Below are 26,460 nucleotides of genomic sequence, written 5' to 3' on the forward strand. Positions count from 1 at the left end.
TCTGCACGCCACCCCTGGAGCTTCTCTAATGGTGACATTGAGAAGCCCTGTGACGAGACACTGAGAGAACCTAGATCTGAAACAAGTGTTTTCTTACAACAGCAGTCTTTTGCGTTTGCTTTATTTTGGACTCGCGGGTTCCCTCCTAACTCTGAAGGAAGCTCTCTCTGTCCTGCAGTGTGCACGCCGGTCGGCCTCTCCCGCATGTTCACGGTCATGGGGCAGCTGCTGGTGAAGCCAACAGTGAGTATGGCGTTGCGGGCCGTTTCGTGTGTCAAATAAACGTTTTTTCCACGGAAACGTCTTTTAGGTTCTAGACTAGCGTTCAGAAACAGAAGAATGTTTTTATGTGTTTATGACCCAAATTGTTATTTTTACTTTAATCTTTTTTATCTTTGGAAACCAAATTTGCTTTTGCCCTTAAAATATTAACTATAGGCACTCAGATAAAAATTCTTCTGGCAAATTTGAAGACAGAATATACAAATATTTACAGGTATTTTAGGCGTCTGTTATATCAAATAGTAACTCTTTTATGTTTCAAAGTTTACTATATATATTTAATTTACAAAGCAGTTATTTGCTGAAAATTTGTCTGCGTACTGTGTCTTGATTCATTGAATTATGCTTTTCCCTCAAATCTCAGAAATACTATGTATTCATGTAAAAATAATTTTCAGTTGGTAGTAGTTTCGATGATTTGTCCCCAAGTCACTTTGGCCTTTAGCTGTTTTGTCAGATATCTGATACTATGAGAATAACTCTTCTGTGTGTCTAGGGAGTTGTCACGTTATTTTCATGGATCCTCATTGCCTACAAACTCAAGTCTAAACTGCTCACAGGATACCTGGCCTTTCACCTCCTGTCCCCCGCTGACTTTTCCTGTGGCTCCCGGCCGGCCCCGTCGCCTCCCCGGTGACTCCGGTCCTAGTCAGTCTCACAGCTGACTTGCTGTGCCCAGAGCCACCTGGACCCTTCCCCTTTCCCAGGCATGTCGAGGGTCTTTCTCTCGCCTCTGCCTCTTCCCTGCTTCAGCCACCTGACAGTCTCCTGAAGTCCTGGCTCTCACACCGGCTGCATTTACTACCTGTCTTTGACCCTTGCCTCACTTCTCCTCTGAGCTAAAATAATTAAGCTCCTTCCTCTGCATTTCTCACGTTCCCCTTTGTTTGTATTTCACTAGTAGTATTCATGAAATTATTATGGTTATATGTTTGCCTTCCCTGTCAGGGTGATTCATCAAGGGGAAAAACTGAGAGAATATCATAGTAGACATTCTTTTAGTAAATGCTTGCTTACTTTTGAAAGTTTTTTAAAATGACAAATAATCTCTTTTTTAAATAAAAATGGATTTTTTACTGGCTACATAAATGTACACGCACTCAAATACAATGCACATCCTATTAAATCTTGAAATTTATTCCCTCCTTAAAGAGGTTTTGTGACACTGCATTCATTTAGTTTCTTCCTAATTCTCTGGATTGTTTTGTTGTTGTTGTTTTTGTTTGTTTGCTTGTTTTGTCTCTCCATTTCCACCTCCTGTCCCCTAAAATAGGCAGGTGTTTAAAGTTATATCCTTGGTCTAAAGGCACTCTGCCCTGTTTTCCTGAGCACCTCTGCGGCTTCCACATCACTTCTAAATGTCTCATTCCAGTGAGAAGAAGGTCATGAATACAAACTGCAGTATATTTGATGTGCTGTAACTGAGTATCACATGGAACTGAAAACTCAACAAAGTCAGACTGCTTATTTATCTCCCCTCCCCAAGCTTATTTTCTCCCAAACTTGTCTGTTACTAAAAATACCTTCAAACTTTTTTTTCTGACAGTTTTATTTTTTTATTTTATTTTATTTTTTAATTTATTTATTATTTTTTGGGGGGGTACACCAAGTTCAATCATCTGTTTTTATACACATATCCCCGTATTCCCTCCCTCCTCTTCAAACTTTTTAATATTAGCCTCTTTTCTTATTCCTAACATCCAATAATAATGGTTATTTATTCAGTAATTAAGGATATGCTTGCAGTAAGTACTTTATTTACATGCATAATTTCATTTAATCCTGATGACAGACCCATAAGTTAGGTGATGGTGTTCTTATTTAATGGTTGGGTTATCTGTGGTTCAGGGAAATCAAGTAGTTTATACACGATCACGGATCTGGGAGGATGAGGCAGGGTGTGACTGCAGAGGCTCTTTCCAGAGCGTGGGCGCTGGACCACTGCTTGTGCCGCCGTTAAGCTGTGCTCGTCGAGCCACCTTACTGCTGCGTGAGCTTTGTGTCTCCCCTTCTGTGTGTTTTGCTTGTCATTCCATCTGAGTGAAATGTCTTTCCTCCTTTTGCTAAATGAAGCCATCAGATAAGATACTGCCGTCAAAAACATTCACCAAGACTTTTTCTTCCCAAACAGAAGCTGGGAATCTTTCTTCCTCTGAACTTTTATAACATTTTATTTTAGCTTCAGTTATGACCTCACTTTCGATTCTGTAATTATGTTTTTGGTTTTTCATGTCTCTCCCGGACACTGGCATATGTACTGTTGGTGGTCAGGAATGAAGTCTGATCTGTATTTAGGTTCCCATCAGCCTAGGGTGGCTATGATCACAGGCTTTGAAGGCAGATGAGTTTTCTTTGCCAAACCTTTGTTTCTTGGCAGATTACAAACGGGCTGAGAGCAGTCTGTGTCTCATAGGGTTGCTGTAGCATCAAGGGGATGGAGCACACCAGCCTGCACGGAAGTGCCCGTGCTTCTCATTGTCGCTCACTCACACCGGCACGTGCCAGTGGTGGCGCGTCATTACTGGGCACTTTGCGCAGGGAGAGGAGCTCCTTGTACATGTGCTGGACCTCGAGATGAGTAAAAACTGTCAATTGTGATCCACACGGTAGAAAGTGGTGAGAGCATTGCTGGGAGAGGAACTTCGTATCACGGCCCACAAAGCTGTGGCCCCTGCTTTCCTCACGTGCGGAGTCTGTCTTGGATGACTTAGCCCCTGTTCACTGCTTGCACCCAGTGCTTTCAGGGGACCCAGTTCTTTCCCCCGCGAGACCAGAGTGTGCATCTCTGTAGCGAGGCCCTCACTAGCGGCCTTGGCCTGCAGCAGGAGGTCTCCCCCATCCCTGTCTTCCCGCCCTCCCTCACTCAAGGGCGGCCTTCTCTTGTAATTACTTATTTGTTTATTATTGTTTATCCTTAGTTTATTATTTTATTTTTGGCTCCAGGCCATGGGAGATTATCAATATTTGTTGAAATACTGTGAATTATTGGATTGCTTTAAATAAGTTTTATATAAATTCTGAAAATTTGATACTTGTTAGGGATCGCATGATTGAAACTCCTTTTTCTGAAAATGCCTCATCAGGGAGCTGAAAAGAGGTGTGTGTGTGTGTGTGTGTGTGTGTGTGTGTGTGTGTGTATGGTTTCCATCCTTTGGTTTTGTACACAAACTCCTCACAATTTGTTGTTTTGCTGAGAAAAAGTAGTTTGGGGTTGAATGACACAGAACATTAATAACAGCTCCGGGCTACTTTCAGATTTTTTCACAGAGCTAGGAAGATACTTAGTGTTGTCTTAAGAAGGACAGCTCTGTTAATAAAGCTGGACTTAGACAAATTTTAGGTGTTATCAGTTTTGAAGACAGTGCAGGTAATATCCCATATAATTGGTTATTGATTAGCGAGTTTTTTGGTTGTTTTTGTTAGTGTTGTATGCTGTGGTAGTGAGTGTTGTGTATGTCAGCACACTGTTTCTCCAGGATTCTGTCTATGGGATGATTTTCATAATACCTGTGTTTAATATTTGTGGAAGTTTTTTAGTGTAAAAGATGATGTGAATGGAAAGTAGTGGTGGTAGGGATTTAGTTTATGAATTTGTTTTACACATTATGCAGATTAAGGTAGATGAGAAACCAGTGTTGGACTGGGTGATCTATTCTGTCTGGCTCTAAAATAGTGGCTTGGGCATGAAGAGATATTTCTGCATTTAGCTTTTGGATGGTTAGAATCTGTACATTTGTGTGCCATTGAGAGTTGCAAAGTTCTTTAATTCTTTAAACTGAGAAAAATCCAATGTAAATCTATGTAGATTTTGTGATAATCAGGTTTCGATGTACTTAGTTATATACTAAGAATTTCTGCTTAACTTGCAAATAGAATAGTTTGAGCATTTTTATTCTAGATTCCTTGTAATTTGAATGGTTATCTACATTATAGGCCAAATAGCCTACATATTCTCATAGGCAGTACGTTTGTAACGTGTTATTCAATAGTTTGATCTTTAAATTTAGATTCTTGAAGACCTGGATGAACAAATTTATATCATCACCCTAGAGGAAGAGGCACTCCAGAGACGACTGAATGGTACGTATTTATTACAGATTTAGACCAGAACAAAAAATTATTTAATTCAAAAAAGACAGATAACTAAGGGGAAAAATACAAGCCTCTCAGCACCTCGTGCTGTTGCCTGAGGCCAAGACGTCAGAGTGAGGTGTGCACTTCCCAGGCGAGGAGGGGGTTGCTGAGGGGCAGCCGCGCTCAGGTCGGGTCCCCAGCTCCCCGCACTGATGTGAGCTGTGACCGGCAGGGTGGGCTCAGTGCTGAGACACCGGCCACTATCCCTCTGCAGCCAGAGCCTAACGTGCTGTAAGCATTATGACTTGTCGTGACTGAGGTTTCGCAGACGTGCCTGTTGTCTTGGTGACTGTGATATCTCTACCTCGTGGCTCTCCTGTGGGAATCGCTAATGTATGGTGTAAAAGGCAGTGTGCCTCTGACACTGAGGATGGTGTCAGTGCTCATGCTGAGTGTGATGTTGTGTTCTGCCTTTTGGGAAGCCGTGTACTACTTCTGACTGCTCTGTTGGTAGGTTGTCATTAAAATCTTTCCAGTGAGACTCCTTGTTGGGGTATGTTGGGATAAACGCTATAGTTTTGCTGTTTGCTGTTGGTTAGCACTGTGGACTGTTTTCAGGTGGAAAATAATAGGCTTCTAACATAAAGGGTTCTATGGCAGAATGGACGTTTTGACTAATATAAAGAATTGTGAGCTTCAGTAAAGTACATTTATCATTATGTGCAGAGGAAAAAAAAACCAAGATGGAACAAAACTGTATTTTAAGATCTGCTCTCTTTTAAGAAAATATAGATCATAGGAGGTTAAGTAATGGAAATCATCCCATGGATTTTATTTACTCTAGTACTACGTCAAATGTATTTATTTGTAACAGTTATGTTATATTTTAAATTATTTTTAAAAAGTGAAGTTTTAATTTTTGTACTCTGGGCTATTAGAAAGAATTGCAGTATAGAGTGTAAGGTTTTCTAAAATATAGATTACAGCAGTGATTCACCCCAGAACCTGTGGTGGTGTTTGCTAAGGGCACACTGAGTGTGCTTTCTTGGTTCCCGGGGGCTGCCGGCATTGCATGAGCCTAGGGGTTTGCTCTGATCTCCGCTTTACAGTTATCTGAAAAAAAACCCATAATATCAAGATGTGCTTTACTGTGGGACTAACACAGTTTTCTTCTAGTAGTTATTGTATCCCTGGAGCTGGGTTTTCATGCCTGGTGTTTAAGTTACCAGTGTAGCTTTATGATGGACTGCCTGCCTGTGACTTCTCCATTGCTTCTCCTTGACACTTGATGGTGATAGAGGTTTTGTTCTTATTATTGTTGTTATTTCATGAAATACAGTTATAAAGTAAAGCTAACCTGCACACTTATAAGGAAGCCATCCTGTTACCAGTCTGCTCCACTCTTTCTCCTCCTCTTCTGTTTATTGCACATCTGCTAAGTACCAGCCATTGTGCAGGTGAATGTAGAACCTGAGTCTCCAGATCATGGACTAGTTAACTGAAGAAGAGGAGGAGAAACGGTGAGACTGAAGGTTGTGTCCAGCACTAACAGACTTGGAAAGAGATGGAGGGAGGAGTTGTATGTGCTCCTGGAACAGGAGGGAGCCCAAGCGCCGCACCATCTGGTTAACCCCTCGCCCCCACCCCGTGTCCACCTCACCCTGGCAAGAGTGAAGTGAGGGCCCCAGGCTCATGCGGTCCTGGCAAGACTCCCGCTCCTGCCCGCCGTTGGCCCTTGAGCCTGGCAGGAGTCATGGGTGCATTTTGCCCTTGGCCCCTTTCTGACGGTCAGCGTGAGGAGCCCGGGGTATCCAGTCCTTCGCATCTCAGACTCTCTGTTCCACAGGTGTCTTCATGTCCCATTTCTGTCTCAGTTTCCCACTGTTTCCCCGCAGCTGTTGCCCCGCATCCTGCGTTTCCCCGCATCCTGCGTTTCCCCGCATCCGCGTTTCCTTCTCCTAGAGTTTGGCTGGGTTCCTCTGGCTCTTTCAGACACTTTGAATCTCATGTCTTTAGACCCTGGCCTGACTGAATACTTCTCCCTTTCTGGTCACCCCTCCTGTCCCAGGCTGTTCCCGCGCCCTCCTTGTTCATGAGCCTTCTCTCTACAACACCATCATTGACTCTAGGTGGTTTCAGTGTCCCAGGGCTCTGGGAGCTCCTTGACCTCTCTCTTCCAGTCATCTCCTCAGCTGCTCATTGCCTGGGATTGTAACGCAGGCCTTGTCACGAGCAGGAACTCAGGTTCTTGCATAATCTCAGAATCAGTCACCCTGCTCTCCAGCTCTGGTATTTCCAGCTCAGTTCGCACCGTTCTTCAGTACTGAGACTTAACGTGCCACCTGTTTACCCTAAGAACTTCTCGCGGTTCCTTCACACCCTGGCTAGGTCACAGTTTAGATTCCTGGGCTGCTGTTATAGCCGGTCCCTCGCATCCCTCAGCCTCCTTCCCTCTCTCTCTGCTGTGCTCCCGCCCGGCAGGCCGCAGCCTCGGGTCCAGCCAGCCGTGGGCTCTGCACTCATGCCTGCTGCCCTCTGCCCCGCGGCTGCCTGGCCTCTCCTCCGCGTGTGGCCGCGCGTCCTCCTGGATGACTGTCTACATCTTCTCTTTTCCTCAGACTCTCTTCACTGCCACTCTGAGCTGGTAAGTTTGCTTCCTATTTTCTTGAGAAGATGGAAGCAGTTATGACCGAACTCTGACAAGCTTTCCCCTTCAAAGGGATTCACCCACCTGCGGCTGCCGCTGCATGTGCTGTCTGCTGTCCTTACTTGGCGGTTGCACTGTCCTGGCCCCTGGCTGTGGCCGGCCTCCCCTCGTGCACTGGTTCTGTCCCTTCTCGTGGACTCCAGGACAGAGCTCTAGCTGTTCTACCATCTCTCTTACAGAATCAGTTTTTCACCAGCTGGATCCCTTCCATCAGCATAAAGAAGTACTGTGATTTTTCTCAACAGAAGGAAACAACAAGTGAAAGAGAGGAAGGAAGGGAAAGAAGTGTCGACGAAAAACGAATCAGTTGATCTAAGAAGGAAACGGAAAATTTTATTTGAGCCAAATTGAGGATTATAACTTGGGAACAGTCTCTCAGAAGAACCATTCCTCCCGTTAGAGGTCAAAGCACAGTTGTGTGAGTTTTTGAGACAAAGGGCTGTTACCTTAAATGATGCACTGTCAACAGTGTATACAGTCGAGACCTACGTATACAAAGTGAGTGGGGGGGAGGGTCATCGTGGCCGCTTACAAGGTTAAGAAGGAAGGTTGTCTCCGAGGGGTCGTCCTGTTGGTGCCAGGAGAACGTTGCTCCTGTGGCTGAGCAGGTGTTTCTGCGGATGGGGCATGTGGTCCACGCGTAGTGTAGACACACGGTGCGGTGTGGGCAGACAGGACGCCAAAGGGCAGAGAAAATTTTTATGTTAACATTTTCCTCTACTTGCCTTAGAATACTAATTTTTATTTCCTCGGAAGGAAGGAAAACAGACCAACCTGTCTTGACCTCCTGCCCCCTCTGGCTCACCACCTCATTGCTTTCCCGCCTTTAGCAGAACTCACCAGTGTTGTCCTCTCATTGGCTTCATTTCTGTGCCTCGCGTTCGGCTGTGAACTCGTTCCCGCCGCCACGGCTCTACCACAGTGCCGGCATCAGGTCGGCCGGGACCTCGTAGTCCTCATCTTACGCTGCTTCGTCCTTGAGCTAGTTGTATTCCGCGTGGTTCTCAGTTCACCACGCTTCCCTTGTCCTTCCACGTGATGGGCTGCTGCTTCTCAGTCCACTCTGCTGGGTTTTCTCTGTGTCCATCACTTCTTCACACAGGACTGCCTCATGCCTCGGTGCTTAAACTCTGCTCTCTTCTGCTTGCCGGCCCTCCTCTGGCCGCCTCTCCTCTCCTGCAGTCTCCTTGCTGTTCGTTCCCCACACGGCCTGTCCTGCCCCTGCCTCCTGCCTCTCGGGTCTTCCCTAACAGCCCCCTTCTCGGTGGGCTGGCCCACGTGGCCAGCCAGTGGCCGCAAGTTAGCGTTGCCAGGCCTGCGCCCCCCGCCCCTCCCCCCCAGTGCTGCTTTGTTGTTTCGGCAGCACTTTCCCGTCATGGGCGCACTGCTCACTTTCCGTGCATTGCCTACCTCTCTACCCAGAACAGGAGCTCCGAGGGCAGGGATTTCTGCTTGTTTTCTCCCTGATCCTCTGATATTGCCAGACACGTGGTGGGTTGGGAGGAAGTATTTGTTGTGTGTGTAAATGCATAGATGAGAGACGCGTGGTGGAGAGTTGTCATTTTACCGTAGATGTGAAGAAGGAAGAGGTGAAGTTTGGTGGTGGCGTGGAGGACAATCACATGGGAGCGTATGTGGGAAAGCCCAGTGTGGAGACCTCTGGGGACAGCCCGGGCTGAGGGGCCGGAGGACCATGTGGGGGGGGTGTTAGTGAAGAAGCAGAAATAAGGCGATTTCCCCCTGTTGTTAAGCCGTGAAGTAGGAGCGGTCACAATCCCTCCCTCCTCCAGGACCCCCGAAGAGTAGCCGTGGAGATCCTCGTTTCACTGGTCGTGGTAGAAGATCTTCTGTCATTCCTTCCCAGGGTTAAGTTGTATATCTTTCATCAGCCTGGTGAAGTGCTGAAGTGATGTGGCAGCAGTAATTGAAATAACTGGCTCTCGTGTGTGTGCAGCCTGTGGGCGTGCTGCGTAACTTTAGAAGCACCGTAATGAATAGGAGTTATTTTTTGATGTTTAAGTTCAAAACCTTCACAGTTCTTTTAATGTAATTTATTTTAAAATATTACAGCCTTTGGAATGAAATTGGGTCATCTGTAGAGACATGGATGGACCTAGAGACTGTCATACAGAGTGAAGTCAGTCAGAAAGACAAAAATAAATATCGTATAGTAATGCATGTGCCGCATCTAGAAGAATGATACAAATCAACCAGTTTACAAGACACAGATGTAGAGACACAGATGTAGAGAACAAACATATGGACACCAAGGGGGGACAGCAGGGGGGGTTGGGGTGGGATGAATTGGGAGATTGGGATTGCCATATATACGTTATTAATAAGAAAAAAATATTGAATTGTGCACTTTAAATATGTGCAGTTTATTGTACATCAATTATATCTCAATAAAATTGTTAAAAATATTTTAGCCTTTGAACTTAATGATTCAATTCAGTTTTGTTAGGCACTGTTTTCATCTTCATGATAAAAAGTTAGTATATCACTTTTAGTGGCAGTTACTTTCCTGCTTTATCCTAATCTTTTTTTTTTTTAAAGCTTTTTCTATTGAAGTCGATGTTAATTCTCTATTCTTAAGACCACAGAAGATGTACTTATTTCATTTTTGCTGAGTGTGATGTTGCAGTACCTTGGTATTCTGAAAGGTAAAAGATTGGAAAAAAACAACATATCCGAATTTTTCGAGGAACTCAGTAACCTGTCAGAAGCATTTTGTCACCATCAGTCCCTGAATCTTGCTGTTGATAACAGAGCAGAGTTTGCCAGGCTTCTGTGCTTGCGTTAGGGTGGCAGCATCCTGCCAGAGGCTTTCCCATCGTCACGGGCAGGACAGTTAGCTGTATGATGTCTTTCACGTAACACCCTTAATGGTATGAGGAAGCTTGTGCTGGGCTTTATCTCATGTCCTCTATGTTACCTTCTTCTCGACTTTCCCTCGGCATTCTTCTCTCGCCTAGCAGTGGTTATCTGTTGGTTATACCACTGAAGTGAGACTGTCTCAGATTTAGCAGACTCTGGGCCCCTTTGAGAGAGGTTTGGGCTTAGTTAGGCCAGAGATGATCAAATACCAGCTTTCATCAAGAACATACACAGCAGAGATTGCTGACACGGAATGACCCTCTCTTGGGCAATACTGTGATAGAAGAAAATATTTAGTAATATCTTGACTTTATGAACTAACAGAAAAGAGTATTTTTGTTGTTGTTGTTCTTTGTCTTTATTTCACTTAGTATAATGCCTTCAGGGTCCATCCATGTTGTCACAAATGGTAGGATTTCCTCATTTTTTTATGACTGAATAATACTCCATTGTATACATGTACCACATCTTATTCATCTGTTCATCTGTTGACAGACACTTAGGTTGTTTCCATGTCTTGCTACTATAAATAATGCTGCAGTGATCATGGGGGTACAGATATCTCTTTGAGTTAGTGTTTTTGTTACATTTGGAAATATTCCTGGAAGTGGAACTGCTGGATATGGTGGTTCTGTTTTTAATTTTTTGAGGATCTTCCATGATGTATTCCGTAGTGGCTGCACCAATTTACAATTCCAGTAGCCAGTGCACAAGGATTCTCTTTTCTCCACATCCATGCCAGCATTATCTCTTGTCTTTTTAATTGTGGCAAGAGTATTAATTCTACTGGTAATACTAAGTAAGGTGTCTAACAAGATATAAACATTTTGAGTCCAAGTGTCTGAAACTGTGAGAGACAGTTTATTCAGCTTCTTGAGCCGTATAATCACTTTCATGACAATAAAATATGACCCAGCTACTGAGATGATCCAGGGGTGAAATCAGGTGGCTAAGAGATGATATTAGTAGGTGAGGAATACTTCCGAATAACAAACTATAGAATAATTTAAGAGTCAAGTATCATATATTCTCAGAAATTGAGAGAGAGAGATTGCTCAGTGTAGATGATCCAAGTCTGTTAGCAGAAGGTGAATTTAACGCACATGAGCTGCTTTTTTAGCCACACCTGTGTGAGTGATGGTGTTCCCAAGAGTAGCAGGTATAAAGTAGTGTTAACATCTTATCTGGCTTACGATCTACCAATAACTTATAGCCAAAGTAGAAAAATAAAGGCCAAACCGTTACTTTAATGTGTACATAGCTTCATATAATGTTCCTAAAGCTGATTGTTTAATATTCTCCATCTTGCTTGTGGTCATTTATAATGAAAATATTTTGCATTTTCAAAATTGTGTTGGATATCAAAAGTCGCATATTACATGATTCTGTAATTAGCCATATTTTTGTGGATATGTCAGAAGTAAATAGAAACTATTATTTTAACAAATGTTAGCGTTGCAAATGGAATAAAAGTAGAAATAGAGTTTCTGAGTGTTTGGGTTGTCTTTCTCCTCTGTAGGTAGTGATAGTGTTTGTTCTTGCCCAAAGAGACGCTTTAGAGATTTCAGGCCCAGGCTCCAGTTTTCAGAAACTTTCCGGGGTCTGTCTAGTCACTGGCGGCTTGGCGGTGCACGGTGATTGCTGTTTGCTTAGGGATGGAGGCCGTTCACTCTGTGAATTATTAGGAGTCCTGGGCTTTAACAACAACCTTGTTTGTCTAAGTGACTAGAAATAATTGAGTACTTGTGTGACCTGACATTCTTGGTGATAGAAATAACTTTGGTCAATTTGAAGTACTAAAGATAATCAAAAATTTAAAGTTATTTGGATAATAGATTTCTGATCAGCTTTCTTTTGGCTATATGCTAAATTTAAAAAGTTAAGTGAAAAAATAATGTTTATACCAGAGGTATCTGTTTCCAAGCAGTATTCATTGTGAGACTAAGTTTAGGACGCTCAGTTGTTTACCGTCCTGACTTGTTTGGGGAGATTATTTTATTTCTTCATATTCTTTGAATTGTTTACATACCCAGTTGGAGATTTATATTTGTTTTTAAAAATACAACGTTATATATTTTACATTAAAATAATTAATGTCTGTCCTGTAACATACGAATGTATGTCAGTTAAAGCTCTCTTATGTATTAAGAAGAGGTGTAAGGACAGCTTAATTATTGAAGAAGTGCTGGACTTTGGGAAATTCTGTTATCTTGGAAGCAAAATATTTTCAATACCACACTAGTTTTTCAGCTTAAGAATAAAGCTGGGAAAAGTTGCCTTCAGCTATTAGTTTTCCTGAATCCAAAGAGACAGGTGGGGCAGGATCAAAAATACTCATTTGATCAAAGATACTGGCTCTGAAGGTATTCTTACCTGTGTAAGAAAGATGAAAGGTGTTGTTTTTATTGCATGCTAGTAACAGAGTAATTTTGAACTAATTGATGGTGAACTGCCAATCACCTAGGGGGAATGCAAATAGATACTCTTACAATTTCCTTTGAGGTAGTGAAATCTTGTGTGGAGGCTGGAAGGAAAACAGAATGATACCGTTAAATTGACCTTAAATGAGCTGCTTTGTGGTTTTCTCGGAGAATCCCTTTTTATTCTCACGACTCGTCCACACAGGTCTCGTCTACCGGTGTGACTTATCGACTAGACAGTGCTGGCGTTGAGCATTCTAGATTCGTTTTGAAGTAAAGTGATGATAATACGGTTCTTTAGGTTTGGATGATTTTGTTGGTGCAACTTAAATTTGTGTAACATTCCAGAATTTGTTTGCAGCGTATCACAGTTCCTTACAAGAGCCATCGTTTCCTTCCAGTCATTTATAATTGAATATGCCGCCCAAACCAGCTTACTTTTGTCACTTAGGTAATGAGATGTACAGTAAAGGATGGTGATGTCTGCGAAAATGCCTTATTCCAGATGAATCTAGTCATTTAAAAAAGGCGTAATTTCTTTGAGGACAATAAGAATGTATTCTTGATTTTAGTATGCCAGTCAGTCAGTGTTTATTAACTACCTATTGTGTGCCTAGCATTGTGTCACCAAAAAATAAAAACACAGCGTTACATAAATATCACTTTAGTTATTTTCCTTTGAAAACATTGATTGGTCTAGACATCTGTATTGAGCTTTGTAGACATCACACCCACAAAGTAGGCATTTATGTCTTTTCACTTAATTTTACATTGGCAGCAGGAATACTGTCTACTCTGATTCCCTTTGAAAATTCTGACTATTCATCAGATTATTTTTTCTAGCAGTGAACTGGTTACTGGAATAGAGCTTTTCTTTACAAGTATAGGGAATGAAATGTACTTTGGAATTGTATTTGTAATTTATCAGATATAGACGTTGAATGAGCATGAACTACAGATATATACCATATAATTTATAAAGAAATGGGATAAAAAGTAATATCTCTAAGGCTGTTATATTCAGAGATACTTGAAAATCTTACAGTGCTATGCCACCTTACTGTAAATCTCTTTGTTATACAGAAATATCCATTAATTCTGTAACTTAAATGTTTCTCTTTTTGCTTTGGCTGCCAGAAACTCTACACTGTCTTTGTAGTCAAAGTTGAGTAGTTGAGGGTTACCGTACCTGAGTACATCTGTATACTGTCTTAGCCCTGTTCTCTTATATAAGTTATATACTGGCAGGTAAAATGGTCAAACTCGTGAGCTGTAGAAATAGTGTGTGACGTTTCAGTGCTTTCACGACCTTGGCTTCTCCGAAAGAGAGCGTACTCTCTCTCTGGTGATGGACGGAGGCGAGAAAGGCAGTGCGGGGGGACACTCACCTTTCTTTGAAACCTGGGGTGAGGCTGGAGTTCTGTGATCCCACAGGAGGGCTCCGTGCGTCTGCACCCTGCTGCCCTGTGTTGTTAGCCCGAACCCTCCCTTCCGTCCCTCTCCCTTTGAGAACGGAGCACTACCTGTATCTTGAGAGATGCCAGAGCACGGAGTCTTTGTTTCTCCCGAGTCAGTATTTCTGGTCAGTTCATCCATACTCTGCAAGAACAGAAATTCCTGGGCCCTCCAGATGTTTTGTCACTGCTTGATCAACTGTCTGCTCTGAGTAGGTATGAAGGGAAGAATAGCAGCAGATACAGAAAAGTTACCATTCACTTAGGACTGAGTTCCAAAGGCTCAGATGAGTATTGAGAATGCGTGATTCCTGTTGAGGTTAACTAATGGGAGAGACAAATAAGAATTTGTAATTAGCCCCCAAAAGTAAATACCAATTTTCAAAGAGATAAAATAGAAAAAAGACTGCTTAGAATGTGGGAAAAAATTAAAAATTCAGTAGACAAAAATGTGATAATCCTTGTGGTAGACAGAATAGTGTCACGCAAAGGTATCCAAGTCCTAACGCCCAGAGCCTGTAAATATGTCCCCTACATGGCAAAGGGGACTTTGCAGTGTGATTAAGTGAGGGGGTCTTGAGATTACCCTGGGTAATCTGGTAGGCCCAGTGTCATCACAGCATTGTTATAAGTGAAAGATGAGGCAGGAGGCTCAGAGAAAGAAATGTGGCAGTTGAAGCAGAGGGTGCAGTGACCTGAAAAAGGGACCATGAGCCAAGGTGTGCTGGCAGCCTCCAGAAGCTGGAGGAGACAGACAGCTTCTCCCCTAGGGTCTCCAGAAGGAACACAGTCCTGTTGACACCTTGATTTTAGACTTCTGACCTCCAGAACTGTAAGGTAATACATTTGTATTGCTTTAAGCCACTAAGTTTATGGTAATTTGTTACAGCAGCAGTATAAAAATTATACAGTCCTTCTGAAAATTGAATTAATTATCTGGTAGAATCAAGTGGAAGAACTATTTCATGTCACAGAACAAAAGTGCAAAGAGAAGGAAATCACTAATGAAATAATAGACATGGACTACAGAGCTAATATACCTAGTTTAAGTAATAGATAGCTAGGAAGAGGAAAAAGAAGTAGTAGAAAAAAGAAAATAAATTATAGAAGAAAATGTCAGTGAAATGAATTGGGAGATTGGGATACCAAATTGTATATTCTAAATATATGCAGTTTATTGTCTGTTTGAAAAATAAATAAATAAAGTAACAACAACAACAAAAAATAAATAATAGAAGAAAATGTCAGTGACCTGAGGAAAGACTTTAGTATACATTTAAAAGGTCACAGAGTCCTGGGCAAGATTATTAAACAGGAAATAAAAAAGACCCAGAGTTATAAGATTCATAATTCCAATAATAGTGGTGATAATAATAAAAAGGATTCACAAGCTTTCACATAGAAAAATTACTTACAAAGGGGAGAGAGACCAACATCAAACTTCCCATTTATAACTTGTTAAGGATTATCGAATAATATGTAGTCTTGGGGGGGCAGGGAAGATTGCAATTAAAAACATTGTTTCCAAAGATGTCATGTACCTAGTAGGGCACAAAAAGACATTCATTTGTTTATTCATTTTATAGCTTCATATTTAGTAACTAGGTACTATTCTAGTCATTGAGGATATGATAGCTTCCATACCAATGGAAAAATTTAGTAATAATCTCAAACTAAATATTTTTAAAACAATCTCAGCACAACCCTGGACTTAGGAGGGGTGAGTGGAAAGCAGTGAGAGAATGGTTTTAAAAAAGCGTTGTGAAAATTTCACCTTGGTGTGGGATAAGTTACCTAATAAGGTTTCCCTGTGGCATTATTGAAAAAAATATAAATCTAAGTGTGTGTGTTAAGAATGAGAAAGTAACCACTGAAGTGTCAAATTAACATGGGTAAAAAGAATAAACAGAAATTCCATTTGCTAGGAAAAGAAGCAATAATGAACAAAATAAAATAAAGAGAAATTATGAAATTACATGAAAGGAGAAAGAGCACCAGTCTTCAGATAGGCCACCTGTGGCTGGCAGGATTCAGTCCCTGGATGTCACTGTTGAGCTGCTGGAAAACCCACTTTGAAGCCCGCTCTGTGTGCAAACTTACAATTACATGAAATTATTTTCTTATTTTTAAGGTAGTTTGAGTTGAATTTTCTGACTCAGCAGAAAGCATCCTAATAATACCTCTGCCCCCATTTCATAGATGAGACCACTGAGGTTCAGAGAAGCATAAACCTAAAAGAAGGAAAACTTGAGAAAACCATAAAAAGTTTTCGAAATTTAGTAGATCTGAGAGAATTTTAGAAGTAGCTAATTTTGCAGACCCAAGAAAGCTGAATCCTAAGCATCTGTGCTTGATTTACATCCCAGAGTCCCTAAAAGTCCCCAAAGTGGCACTACTAGATGCTACGGAAGCGGGGATGCAGGGGGATGAGTTAAGATGAGGATTGATGATAAGCCTGCTTATGAAGCGATTTGATCTCCATGTCTTCCCCCTCTCTCCAGGGTACCAGACTACTGCCTCTTCCCCACCCCAGCAGTAGAGGGGGGATATTCTCCAGAGAAGATGAGGCTGTGGCCTGGGCACAGTTGGGGGGAGTGGAGGATGGGATGAGTGCTCACAGACTGAACACATGGGCTCCCATCTCACTTCACCTGGACAGCCAAGCTGTAATACCCCAAGAGGGAGATCAGAGAGTCTTGTCCATGGAATCCGTCTAGCCCAGGAGGAAAGCCTTATACCCTGCTAACAGTTGGGTGTCCATGAAAAACCCAGCTGGATTACCCAACAGGAAGTCTTGTCGTCAGGTGCCACCCACGCAATCTTAGAGTTTCAAATCATCGTTTTTAGTGCTTCCTTCTTAAATATGAACAGTTGACTGAACCTTACCAGTCTTAAGAGGAAGACCTCTCAAGGGAAAGTAGGGGCCAAAACAAACAAACAAACAAACAATAAAGGACACTAGGGGGAGACAGAATATACACGGGATAAGAAAAAAGTGAAATCTGTCGTCAGTATCCTGCGAGAGACTGACGCATCCAGGAGAAGGACCAGGATCCCATAAGAATGGAATAGCTGGTGAACAGAAAGGGCCTCTTAAAATTTAGAAATGATAATGTCTCTGAAAGATTGGAAGATCAAGAAAACAGATCAAAATGACAATAGGGAAGAGTTAAGAATATTAGAGAATCAGTTCAAGAGATCTAACATCCAACTAATTGGAATTCCAAGTGGGGAGAGGAGAGAAAACAGGATGGAGGAAATGACAAAAATCAAGAAAATTTCTCAGCTCTAAATGACAAGAACTTGGAGATTAAAAGTGCTCACCCTGTGCCCAACATGGAACACGAGAGTGACTCACCAACCCTGGGATAAGAGCCTGCACGTTCTCTCGGGAGAATGAGAAGCAGTTCATACCCAGGCCCAGGAGGAAGAAGAGCTTCAGACTTCTCAGAGCCAACCCTGGAAGCCGTGTGGAGCAGTGACTTCACAATTCTGGAGAATAATTAGTTTTGACCTAACTAATAAATGATCATAAACTCATAAACACTAAATAAAAAGGTCCCCTTGCTGTTTCTTGATTGTCCAACATTAAGTTAACTATTACCTGACAACCGTGGAAGATGAGGACTTAAGTCTGTAAACCACACGCCTTTTCATTCCTCGTTTATATTTTTTAAATATAAAAAGTTTATATGTAACTGAACTTTAATATTCAGACTGGTATAGTTTCAAAAAAATTACCTCCCATTCACCTTTTCTTCACAAACTACTGGAGGAAATAAAGACATTTCGGAGGAAAGTTTAGCTTCGAACTAGTGGTGAGTGCATAAAAATGAAAAAGAAAAAGCAAGTTAAAAAAAGATCAATTCTGGGGGTGGGAAGAAGAATGTTATGGAAGAAAGGAAAGCTAATGGTAGTTTATTATGTGGGTAAGCAACGGATAGACTTTGCATTGTAATAATGTAGACATTGAATCGTGCTCTAACCAAAATTACCAATACAATGATATATGAGGGGGGGTGAATATAAAGAAAAGCATTAAAGACACTAAGGGTCATGATGTAGTGATAAAAGGTGTGATTTATAAGGAACATGTTACAGTCTTATAGGAGCCCCCAAATCTTAGCAAACACATAATGGAAAAATTCTTAAAAACTGACGAAAAACTGGTCAAAGTACGGTTGTAGTGGGGGATTTTAATTTGTCCATTTCAGAATTTGGCAGATAAAATAGAAGAGTATGGACATACACAAACCATTGGAGAAACAAACAGAAAATATGTATAGGGTGTACATGTTAAAGTAACAATGGGAAAACATTTTTTACCTGTCACATTGGCAAAAATTCAAGAGTTACAGCACCCACTGCTGGGGAAGAGAAGGGAAAATGCAGATCTTCCTTGACTTATGATGGGTTACGTGCTGTTAATCCCATTATAAGTTGAAAATATCTAATGTACCAAACACAGTGTAGCCTGGCCCACCTGTGCTCAGAGCACTTATGTTAGCCTACAGTTGGGCAAAATCATCTGACATCAAGCGTACTTTATAATAAAGTGATGATAGAAACATAAATTATTACAATAACTTATTACAGTAAATCACAATATTTGGGGGGAAGTAACTGTTAAATATCTCTGAAAACTGAATGCTCATATCCTTTGACTCAGCAATCTGAATTTTGAGACTCTGTCCTACAGAAATAATAGAATCAGAATGTACTGGATGTGCACAGAAAAACGTTCGTAGTGGCAAAAAATGGAGGAAAACCTGAATATTCATAAATGGAATAATTCTGAATAAAACTGGAAGTACATCTGTACTCTGGAATTGTTATTCAGCTGTTAGGAAGTTGGGGCTGTCTCTCCACATGGACATATCCTTAACTAGGAGAGCAAGTGGTGAAGTCATGTCTAATTTGACCCATTCTTATGAAATGCTTTTGAAAACCATGCGTCTGATGTATATGTATGTATGAGTGTGTACATGAACGTGAAGAAGGCATCACCCAAGCTGTTGACAGTTGTCATGTCAGGGAGGTGGGATGAAGAGCAGATCTTGATTTTCTTTCACTTTGTATAATAAGCACGTGGTATTGTAATTAATGAAAAATTAACAATAGACCAAATAAAAATTTTACCAGAGTAATAAATTTTCTAGGAAGCATGTAGTGTTTAATCAGCAAGAACTTGGAAGTTTTAAGGAGTAAAGAAATGGGTGTACTTTTCTATGAATCACAGTAGCGTTTGTTTTCATTATTAGTGATCAGGATTTGCAATGTGTTTTTTATATTTCCATTAAATGTGAGGGCTGCATGTTCTGAGGTTCTATTGTTATACTTCTAAAATGTTTTTGCTTTTGATAGGACTCTCTTCATCAGTGGAGTACAATATAACAGAGCTGGAACAAGAACTTGAAAACGTAAAGACGCTTAAGACAAAATTAGGTATTGTACATTTTTTTCCTTGACTTATGTATGGTGTTGGTTTCTTATTAAAGACTTTACTGTAGTCTGGAATATTTTTAAAAATTATGAAATCTCTATGTTACAAGCTTTCAGTCTGTCCACAGCCGTCAATAAAAAATGTCTTTTACTTTGGGGAGAGGATGAGCATGTAATTCTTCACTTTCTGTTGTTGTTTTGTATGTTTACAGAATGACTTTTCAAAGATGATGATGTTCAAAAATACCATTCCACTATCTTTTCACTTGTATTATTTCTGATAAATAATCTTGTGTTATTCTTCTCTTTTTGTGTCTTTTTTCTTTGTATTTATCCTTTTTGAGGTCTGTGGCACTCCATGAGTGTGTGGCTTAATGTCTTTCATCCATTTGGGAAATTGTTGGCGACTGTCTCATCAAATATTGCATCTGCTCATTCTCTTTTATTTCCTCAGACTCCAGTTACACTTATGCTGGACCTTTTTACTCTTAAACTTTTTCTCTATTTTCCCTCCTTTTTTTTTTTTTTTTTGAAAGTAAGTAAAATGCTTTATTTGCAGAAATCATAATCATTTATTTAAAAATCCCTTTGGAATATACAGAAAAAGTTATAATGACTTATAAATAAGTTTAACAAGGTTTCAAGATAAAGAGGCAATATTGAAAAATCAGTTGACCAATCAAGTTGAAGCTAGATAAACAATATATTTAATAAAACATCAAAAATATGAAATACTTGGGAGGGATATATTTGACAAAAGATAGCTAAGACTTGATCACTGACTGAAAACTACAAATTGTAGCTAGGAGAAATTAAAGGAGACGAATAAATAAAGAGAGGTAATGTGGTCATATATTGGATAAATTAATATTATTAAGGTGTGAATTTACTCCAGATCACTCTATGGATTCAAAGTAATTCTACTCAAAAATTCTGATTTATTTTTTAAAAGAAGTTGACAAGCTGATTTTATAATTCAGGAAATGTCAAAATGACTTAGAATAGCCAAAGCAACTTTGCAAAAAACAAATTTAGAGAACTTAACACTACTTGGTTTCAAGACTTATTTTAAAGGTACAGTATTAAAGACAGTGTAGCATTAAAGAAAAATTAAGCAAAAAAGTAATAGAACAGAATAGAGTTTGAAATAGACTGATAAATATAAAACCAATTTTAAACAATGTTGACATGGCCTTTCAGTGGAGAAATGATAATCTTTTAAATAAATGGTGCTAGAACAATTAGTATATTGAAAAAAGTTTAAAAATAAAACTCAACTCTTACCTCAAAAATATACAAAAATTAACTCAAGATGGAGAAAGACCTAAAAATAGAGCTAAAACTTCCATAAGAAAACATAGAAAATCTTAGTGACTTTGGCAGAGTTTCTTAAAAATGGTAAATGGCATGTTTTCCCTCCCTTTTAATTTATGTGTTTCAGTCTGTGATATTTTCTACCGATCTGTCTTCCATTTCACTCTTTTCAGCTGTGTTTTAACTGTTGTCAGAACTAGCTATTGAACTCTGAATTTTAGTTACAATATTTTTCAGTTCTAGAATTTCCATTTGGTTAGTTTTCTAGATTCAAATTGTGTGTGGCATTTGCCATTTTGTTGCTTATATTGAACGTGTTAGTTAGTTACTTTAAGGTCTCTTTATGTTAAGTCCACTATCTGGATCCCCTGAAAGTCTGTTTCTGTTGTTTTTTTTCTTCCTTGTCCTGCCTCCTGGTAATGTGTGATTAAATGCCAGACATTTCTCATACAAAACTGTGGAAACCCTGGATGCTGTTTTCTTCGTTTTGAGAGGATTTACCTTTGCCTCTAGTAGGCAGTCAGAGTAGGGACAGGCCAGTCTAGTCTGGCTGGGCTTGAGCTCATCCAGCTTGGCATACCTCCTCGGGAACAGCTTTTCCTTGGTCCTAAGTAAAAGCCCAGTGGTTTTGTTGTTGACTCTGACCCCATCTTCTTCATGAGGCCTGAGCCTGACAGAAGCTCTGCTTGGCTTCTCTGCCTCCTTCTGCCCTTTCGGTTCCTCTTCTCCTCCTCCAACCCACTGATGCCTTAAGGGGAAAGTAGCTGTGTGTCAGGCTTACCTTCTTTTCTCTTTCTTTTCTCTGTGATCATAGCCTCTCAAATTCTGGCTGCCTTGGTAGCCCCAAACCCTAATTGTGTCTCACTGGCTCTGTTGGGAGTGCCGAAAGCTTTGCTTTAGCACCATTTTCTTTCACCCACTGGCTTCTGCTTTATTTCCCGGCCCTGTGGGTCTGAAGTGGAACATGCCCCCACGCAGGGGAACATAGTGCACGTTGAGGGCTCACGTCAGTTCATCTTACAGAGTATCGGCCCCTCAGTTTCCGTCATCATGGGAGCTCTCTGATATCTTCATACACATTTCATTTTAAGAAATTTAGTTTGATTCATCTTTTCCAGTTGTTTGTGGCATAAGGATTGGTGTGATGTAAGGCAGACCATTGTCATTAGAAGTAGAGGTTTGCTTCCAGCCTTTAGCCAACTCTAAGTGTTTACCTGTGGGATATGGGATTAGAGAGGATTCTTACTCATGTTACCTGATACTTTCAGATTTCTATCGATGTGTAAATCTATCAATATGTAAATATGTAAATTAAAAAAATACAAATATGACTACATTTTCAGAGTAAGCTGTATATTCACAATATATTTACTCAATAATTGAAATGTCTTTACAGTGCTAGAATTTGAGCATCACAGGATTGAGCTGTTTATGTAACCAAACTGATGTTAAAATTCTGATTTTTATAGCTCGTGGAGGAAAATTAAAAATAATTTATGTTTTTAGGAAAAAACAATTTATGTAAAAATAATACATACTGCTTTTAGTAGTGGGGAATGAAAATATGAATCTGGAGAGAATTTTTGGAAATGACTGAAACCTTTATTATACTTTGTTTTTCCTTCTAATAGAGAGGCGCAAAAAGGCTTCAGCATGGGAAAGAAACTTGGTATATCCTGCTGTTATGGTTCTCCTTCTTATTGAGACAGTAAGAATTTATTTGCCTGGTTAAATAAAGTAAATTATTTTTTATTTACTTTAGCATTTATGTATGGCAATTCCCTCAGCTAAATGGTTTCAGGTAAACTGGTTTTCTATCAACAAGATTAAAATCCATCTGTGCTTTATTTGTAAAAACTCAGTAGAGCAAAAAATGAAGATAATGGTCATTTTTTGAAGTCTTCAAGATTATCTATTTCTTCATAAAAGCAGGAAATTCATTCTTTTGTTTCAATTGAAAATTAAGAAGAAACAAGGTGTTGCAGAGACCCTGCTCAAACTCTGTGATGGGATGTGGAAATTATTAAATTAGTTCTGATAACATTTTAACCATTTTTTAAATATGTGGAGTTGTGGGTTTCCAATTGGTGAAATCAGTCAATAAGTGGACCTATATTAATAGCTTTTGTCTTAAGCTTTGAGATTGTAATACTTTGCAGAGTTTTTAGGAATTTATTCTGGAGTTTTTATAGTCTTATTACTTCAGGTTTATATGTAGAATTTTGGTCTTGACTGCTTTTCCTCAATTCTGAAGCATACGTTTGGTAGGTTACTTAGATTTTAATATGTGTATATTGGAAAAATAGCTTTGAAATTCAGAACTGATGGCTTACTTTTTGTGTTGTAGTCCATTTCGGTCCTCTTGGTGGCTTGTAATATTCTTTGCCTGTTGGTTGATGAAACAGCAATGCCAAAGGGAACAAGGGTAAAGTAAAACGCTTCAGAATGTCTTTCTTTTGCAAAAGTGTACCCTGAGTGTTTCAAATAAATAAAAGCATTAACTTTTCTGCATGTGTATATATATTATATATATATATATAATATATATACACTTCAGGTTGTATGAATTTCTTTATGCAATGAGCTTTCATAAACAGTGTGTCTAAACTATGTTTTTTTGTTTCTGATTTCTTATTTTGGATTGTCCAGCCTTTTATCAAGTATCAAGTTTCCTTTTATGCTTTGTATCAGAGTTTATCCTTGTTTTACTGAAATTTTTATTTGTGATCCTTTAAGAAAATGTGTATTTGAAATAGTGAAATATGGAGAGTTTATTCGATGGATTCATTGTGTTTACAAAAGATCCAAATATGTGATTGTGAGGACTCGTGCTTCAGAAGAGTCAGACATTTTATGAACTTGAGTCAAAATGTTTGGTTGCTGGAGGAGAGTCAGATGTACATTTTTTCATGAATTAATTTTTTCTCTTGTTTAAAAATTCATGCTTTTATTAAATTCCATCAATTAGTCTATTTAAATATATTCTCCATATAGAAGATAGTTTCCACTAAATATTCGTATATGGCATACTTTTTCTAGGCATCTCTATAAACTTTTGGATGCTTAAAGTAGCATATAAGTTTTGACATTTTATTATACTTTTCGAAGTTAGCACCTTTGCCATCTCCCATAGAAATGACTTCAAAACTCTTCCAGGCTTTTCATGCTTTGAGGGAAGGAAAAAATTTTCCTTAACCCTTTCTAGGATCTTCTGGCTGGTCTAAGAATTAAACTGACATGAGACAGATTAACAGGAGAAAACAGAATTTAATTACATGTATGTGGGAACCCTGTAGGAATACTGAGGCCCCAGGACAGCTTGGGCAGTTGAGGTGTATATTCCATCCAAGGAAAGGAGAAGGGGGGTAGGGGTTTGGGGCTTCGAGGGGGAGGAAGGACATTCACATGGAGATGGAAAAGCAGATGCTTGGTAAACAGATGGGACACAGAGAGGACTTTGGTCTCCAGGTCCTGCCAGGTTCCCTCTACTACACTCAGCCCATACTCCTTGTCGGTATCTCCTCCTCAACCAGGCCCTTTATCTAAATTCTTGTAGGCAGTTAGGGGATGAGGTGGGCGTTGGGCTAAAAGGAAAGACTTACCAAGTCTTCTGTTTCTTGAAAGCAATCAGCCTAGAATGCCTCATGCCAGAGAGGCACCTTTTGGGGTGGCCGATTTGGCTTCCCGACATGCCTCTTCTCTCTGTGAACCACATGATGTACCTTCTCTCTCATAGAAGAAAGCCAGTATTTATCTTAATTCCTGTCCTTCAGTCCAGGATGAGATACCCTGTTCTTTCAGAAGCTAATTCTTTCAGCAGCGTGCTCAGTTTCGCTCCCTGCCCCCAGCCTTTTCAGGACCCTGTGCCATTTCTCGCTGTGCCTCTCCACCACTGCGAGCCTGCCAGCTTGCTCCAGGTTGGCCATTGCACTAACGAACAGCAGCAGTGAGCAGTCCTCCCATCCACAGCCTTGTCGCTGTCTTCTGTTTAGACCCAAATCCATTGATCAAGCAGGAAGTCAACTACTGTGTTGACTTCTGTCCATTTTTTAACCCATTTTCATATACTGCACACTAGGTAAGGTCCAAACCCCGTGGTACATTTTTGTACCATTCCCTTCCTGCATAGTAGAGAGGGGCTTACACATGGTAGGCTCTTTTTATGATGGTGTAAATAAATCAGGTCATCTTAATCCTGCCTGTCGGCCTTTTCTTGAGACAGAGAATATTTCCAAAGTGTTTTCCATCCCAGTTAATAAGCTTTCCATTAGCATTATTCATATTTCTTCAAAAGATTGACAAAAGTTGGTAAATTCTTTGTCCCTTCTTTATATATGAAATTTCCATGGGTATTCTAACTTCTTTATGCCTAAATTAGATTGGATAAATAATATGTATGATATTATTTATTGGTTTATTTTTTGTTAGGCTGACTTTATCTTCTTAATTATCCTGATATATCTGTTAAATGTAATTGAAGCTGATAGCACAATACTAGTTTGTATTCAGAGAGTTTCTTGAATTAGTAAGCTTTTAAAAAATTGTTCCCTTCAGTAAGAAATGATTTTTTGCCTGTCTGGCCTCTTAACTTTTTCTGCTTGTTTTGTTAGGTTCCAGATAAAGATAGGTTTTGAGAATAGATCTAATGTTTAGGAAAAAATTTATAGCATTGCCTTTGAAAAATCTGTGTTAATTAAATCCCTGAATTCCCAAGGAAGATTTGGGGAAAGGAAACTTTCAAGAGTAGTGACAGGATAAGCGCATTCATGGTCTTTCTTTGCTTCGCTTCCTTCTGACACACTTCCATTGTGTAGTTTTTATATGTTGCCTCAGGGTTCAGACGGTTACATGTCCTATTCTTATTAGACTATTATATTTTTAAAAAATGTCTTCCAGGAATATTTAGGATTTAACAATAAGCATAATCATATCATTTTGATAAGTAACTTAAATTACATTTGAGATAAATCAGAAATGTTTTGAGCTTGTTAAAAGTAACATGTGGTTGAATTAGTTGATGAATCCAGTCTCATGTCATGCTAAATCTTCCTTTGAAAGTTTAGATGTTATTCCGGGCTATTAATCCTAATTTCAACTGTCCTATATTTATGAAACGACAATTTTGGGGAAACCAAATATAATAGTGTCATTGAATTCTGAAAAGTGTTTTTTTCCCCCCCCAGGGGCCTGGAATAGGAAATGCTTCTCTTTCTGCTTTTGGTTTTGTGGGAGCTGCACTTGAAATCATTTTGATTTTGTATCCTTTCTTTAACTGAAGTTCTGTCTCTCAAGAAGTTTTCTGTCTAGTTTTCTGGGACAGTGGTAATTTAATAAGACACTTTCCTGGAAGAAAAAGCAAGTCAGTCTTCCTCAAGCACTCCAAGTGGCGTTTTGTTTTGTTTTTCCTTTTGGCCTTAAAAGACATTTTGAAGACAATTGAGAACTTACGGAAACACATTCTTTGGAGGGTTTTTTCCTTGATTCTCACAGCTATCTTATGGTGTCCTCTGTTGTCGGTTTCTATAGCCTCCGATTTTTTGGAAACTTTATTCCCAAGAAGGATGACACAACTATGACAAAGGTAAGGTAAAGCCTTAGGTGACTGTGCCTCCCTTTTGCCTTCCAAGACAAGCGGACTGTTTTATTTAGTGATCGCCCTGAATGGTTCATTTGCGGTTCTAGGTATTTGTTTGTAAGTTGCGTAAACACACACTGGAAGATTTTCAAAATGCTGAATGAGTGGGAAAAGGATGTGCTCTGTTTAATTTGGATGGCATCCATTCACTTGTAAATGTATAGAACCGCGAGCTTGTTAACTAGCTATAGACGGCTCCTGAAAGGACTCTTTTTTTCCTACAAAGAAAACGTATTGCTAATGAGTAACTTTGAT

At 39.9% G+C, this 26,460-nt stretch overlaps 1 protein-coding gene across 9 annotated transcripts in view; it reads left to right on the forward strand.

The window, feature by feature from the left end:
- Nucleotides 1-26,460, forward strand: part of LMBR1 (limb development membrane protein 1) — a 136,447-nt gene that overhangs the window by 84,610 nt on the left and 25,377 nt on the right. For 7 of the 9 annotated variants that reach the window (XM_057730818.1, XM_057730816.1, XM_057730815.1 and 4 more), the window contains 7 exons: nt 179-243; nt 4,290-4,362; nt 19,179-19,259; nt 22,202-22,278; nt 22,918-22,995; nt 25,754-25,827; nt 26,061-26,151. In XM_057730818.1, coding sequence (XP_057586801.1) covers nt 179-243; nt 4,290-4,362; nt 19,179-19,259; nt 22,202-22,278; nt 22,918-22,995; nt 25,754-25,827; nt 26,061-26,151 — 539 coding nt within the window. The remainder of the gene's footprint in view (nt 1-178; nt 244-4,289; nt 4,363-19,178; nt 19,260-22,201; nt 22,279-22,917; nt 22,996-25,753; nt 25,828-26,060; nt 26,152-26,460) is intronic. The other 2 variants (XM_057730817.1, XM_057730819.1) reach the window with 2 other exon arrangements.

The sequence above is a fragment of the Hippopotamus amphibius genome, chromosome 4 (assembly GCF_030028045.1).
Source record: "Hippopotamus amphibius kiboko isolate mHipAmp2 chromosome 4, mHipAmp2.hap2, whole genome shotgun sequence".
In the NCBI taxonomy this organism is placed as follows: Eukaryota; Metazoa; Chordata; class Mammalia; order Artiodactyla; family Hippopotamidae; genus Hippopotamus; species Hippopotamus amphibius.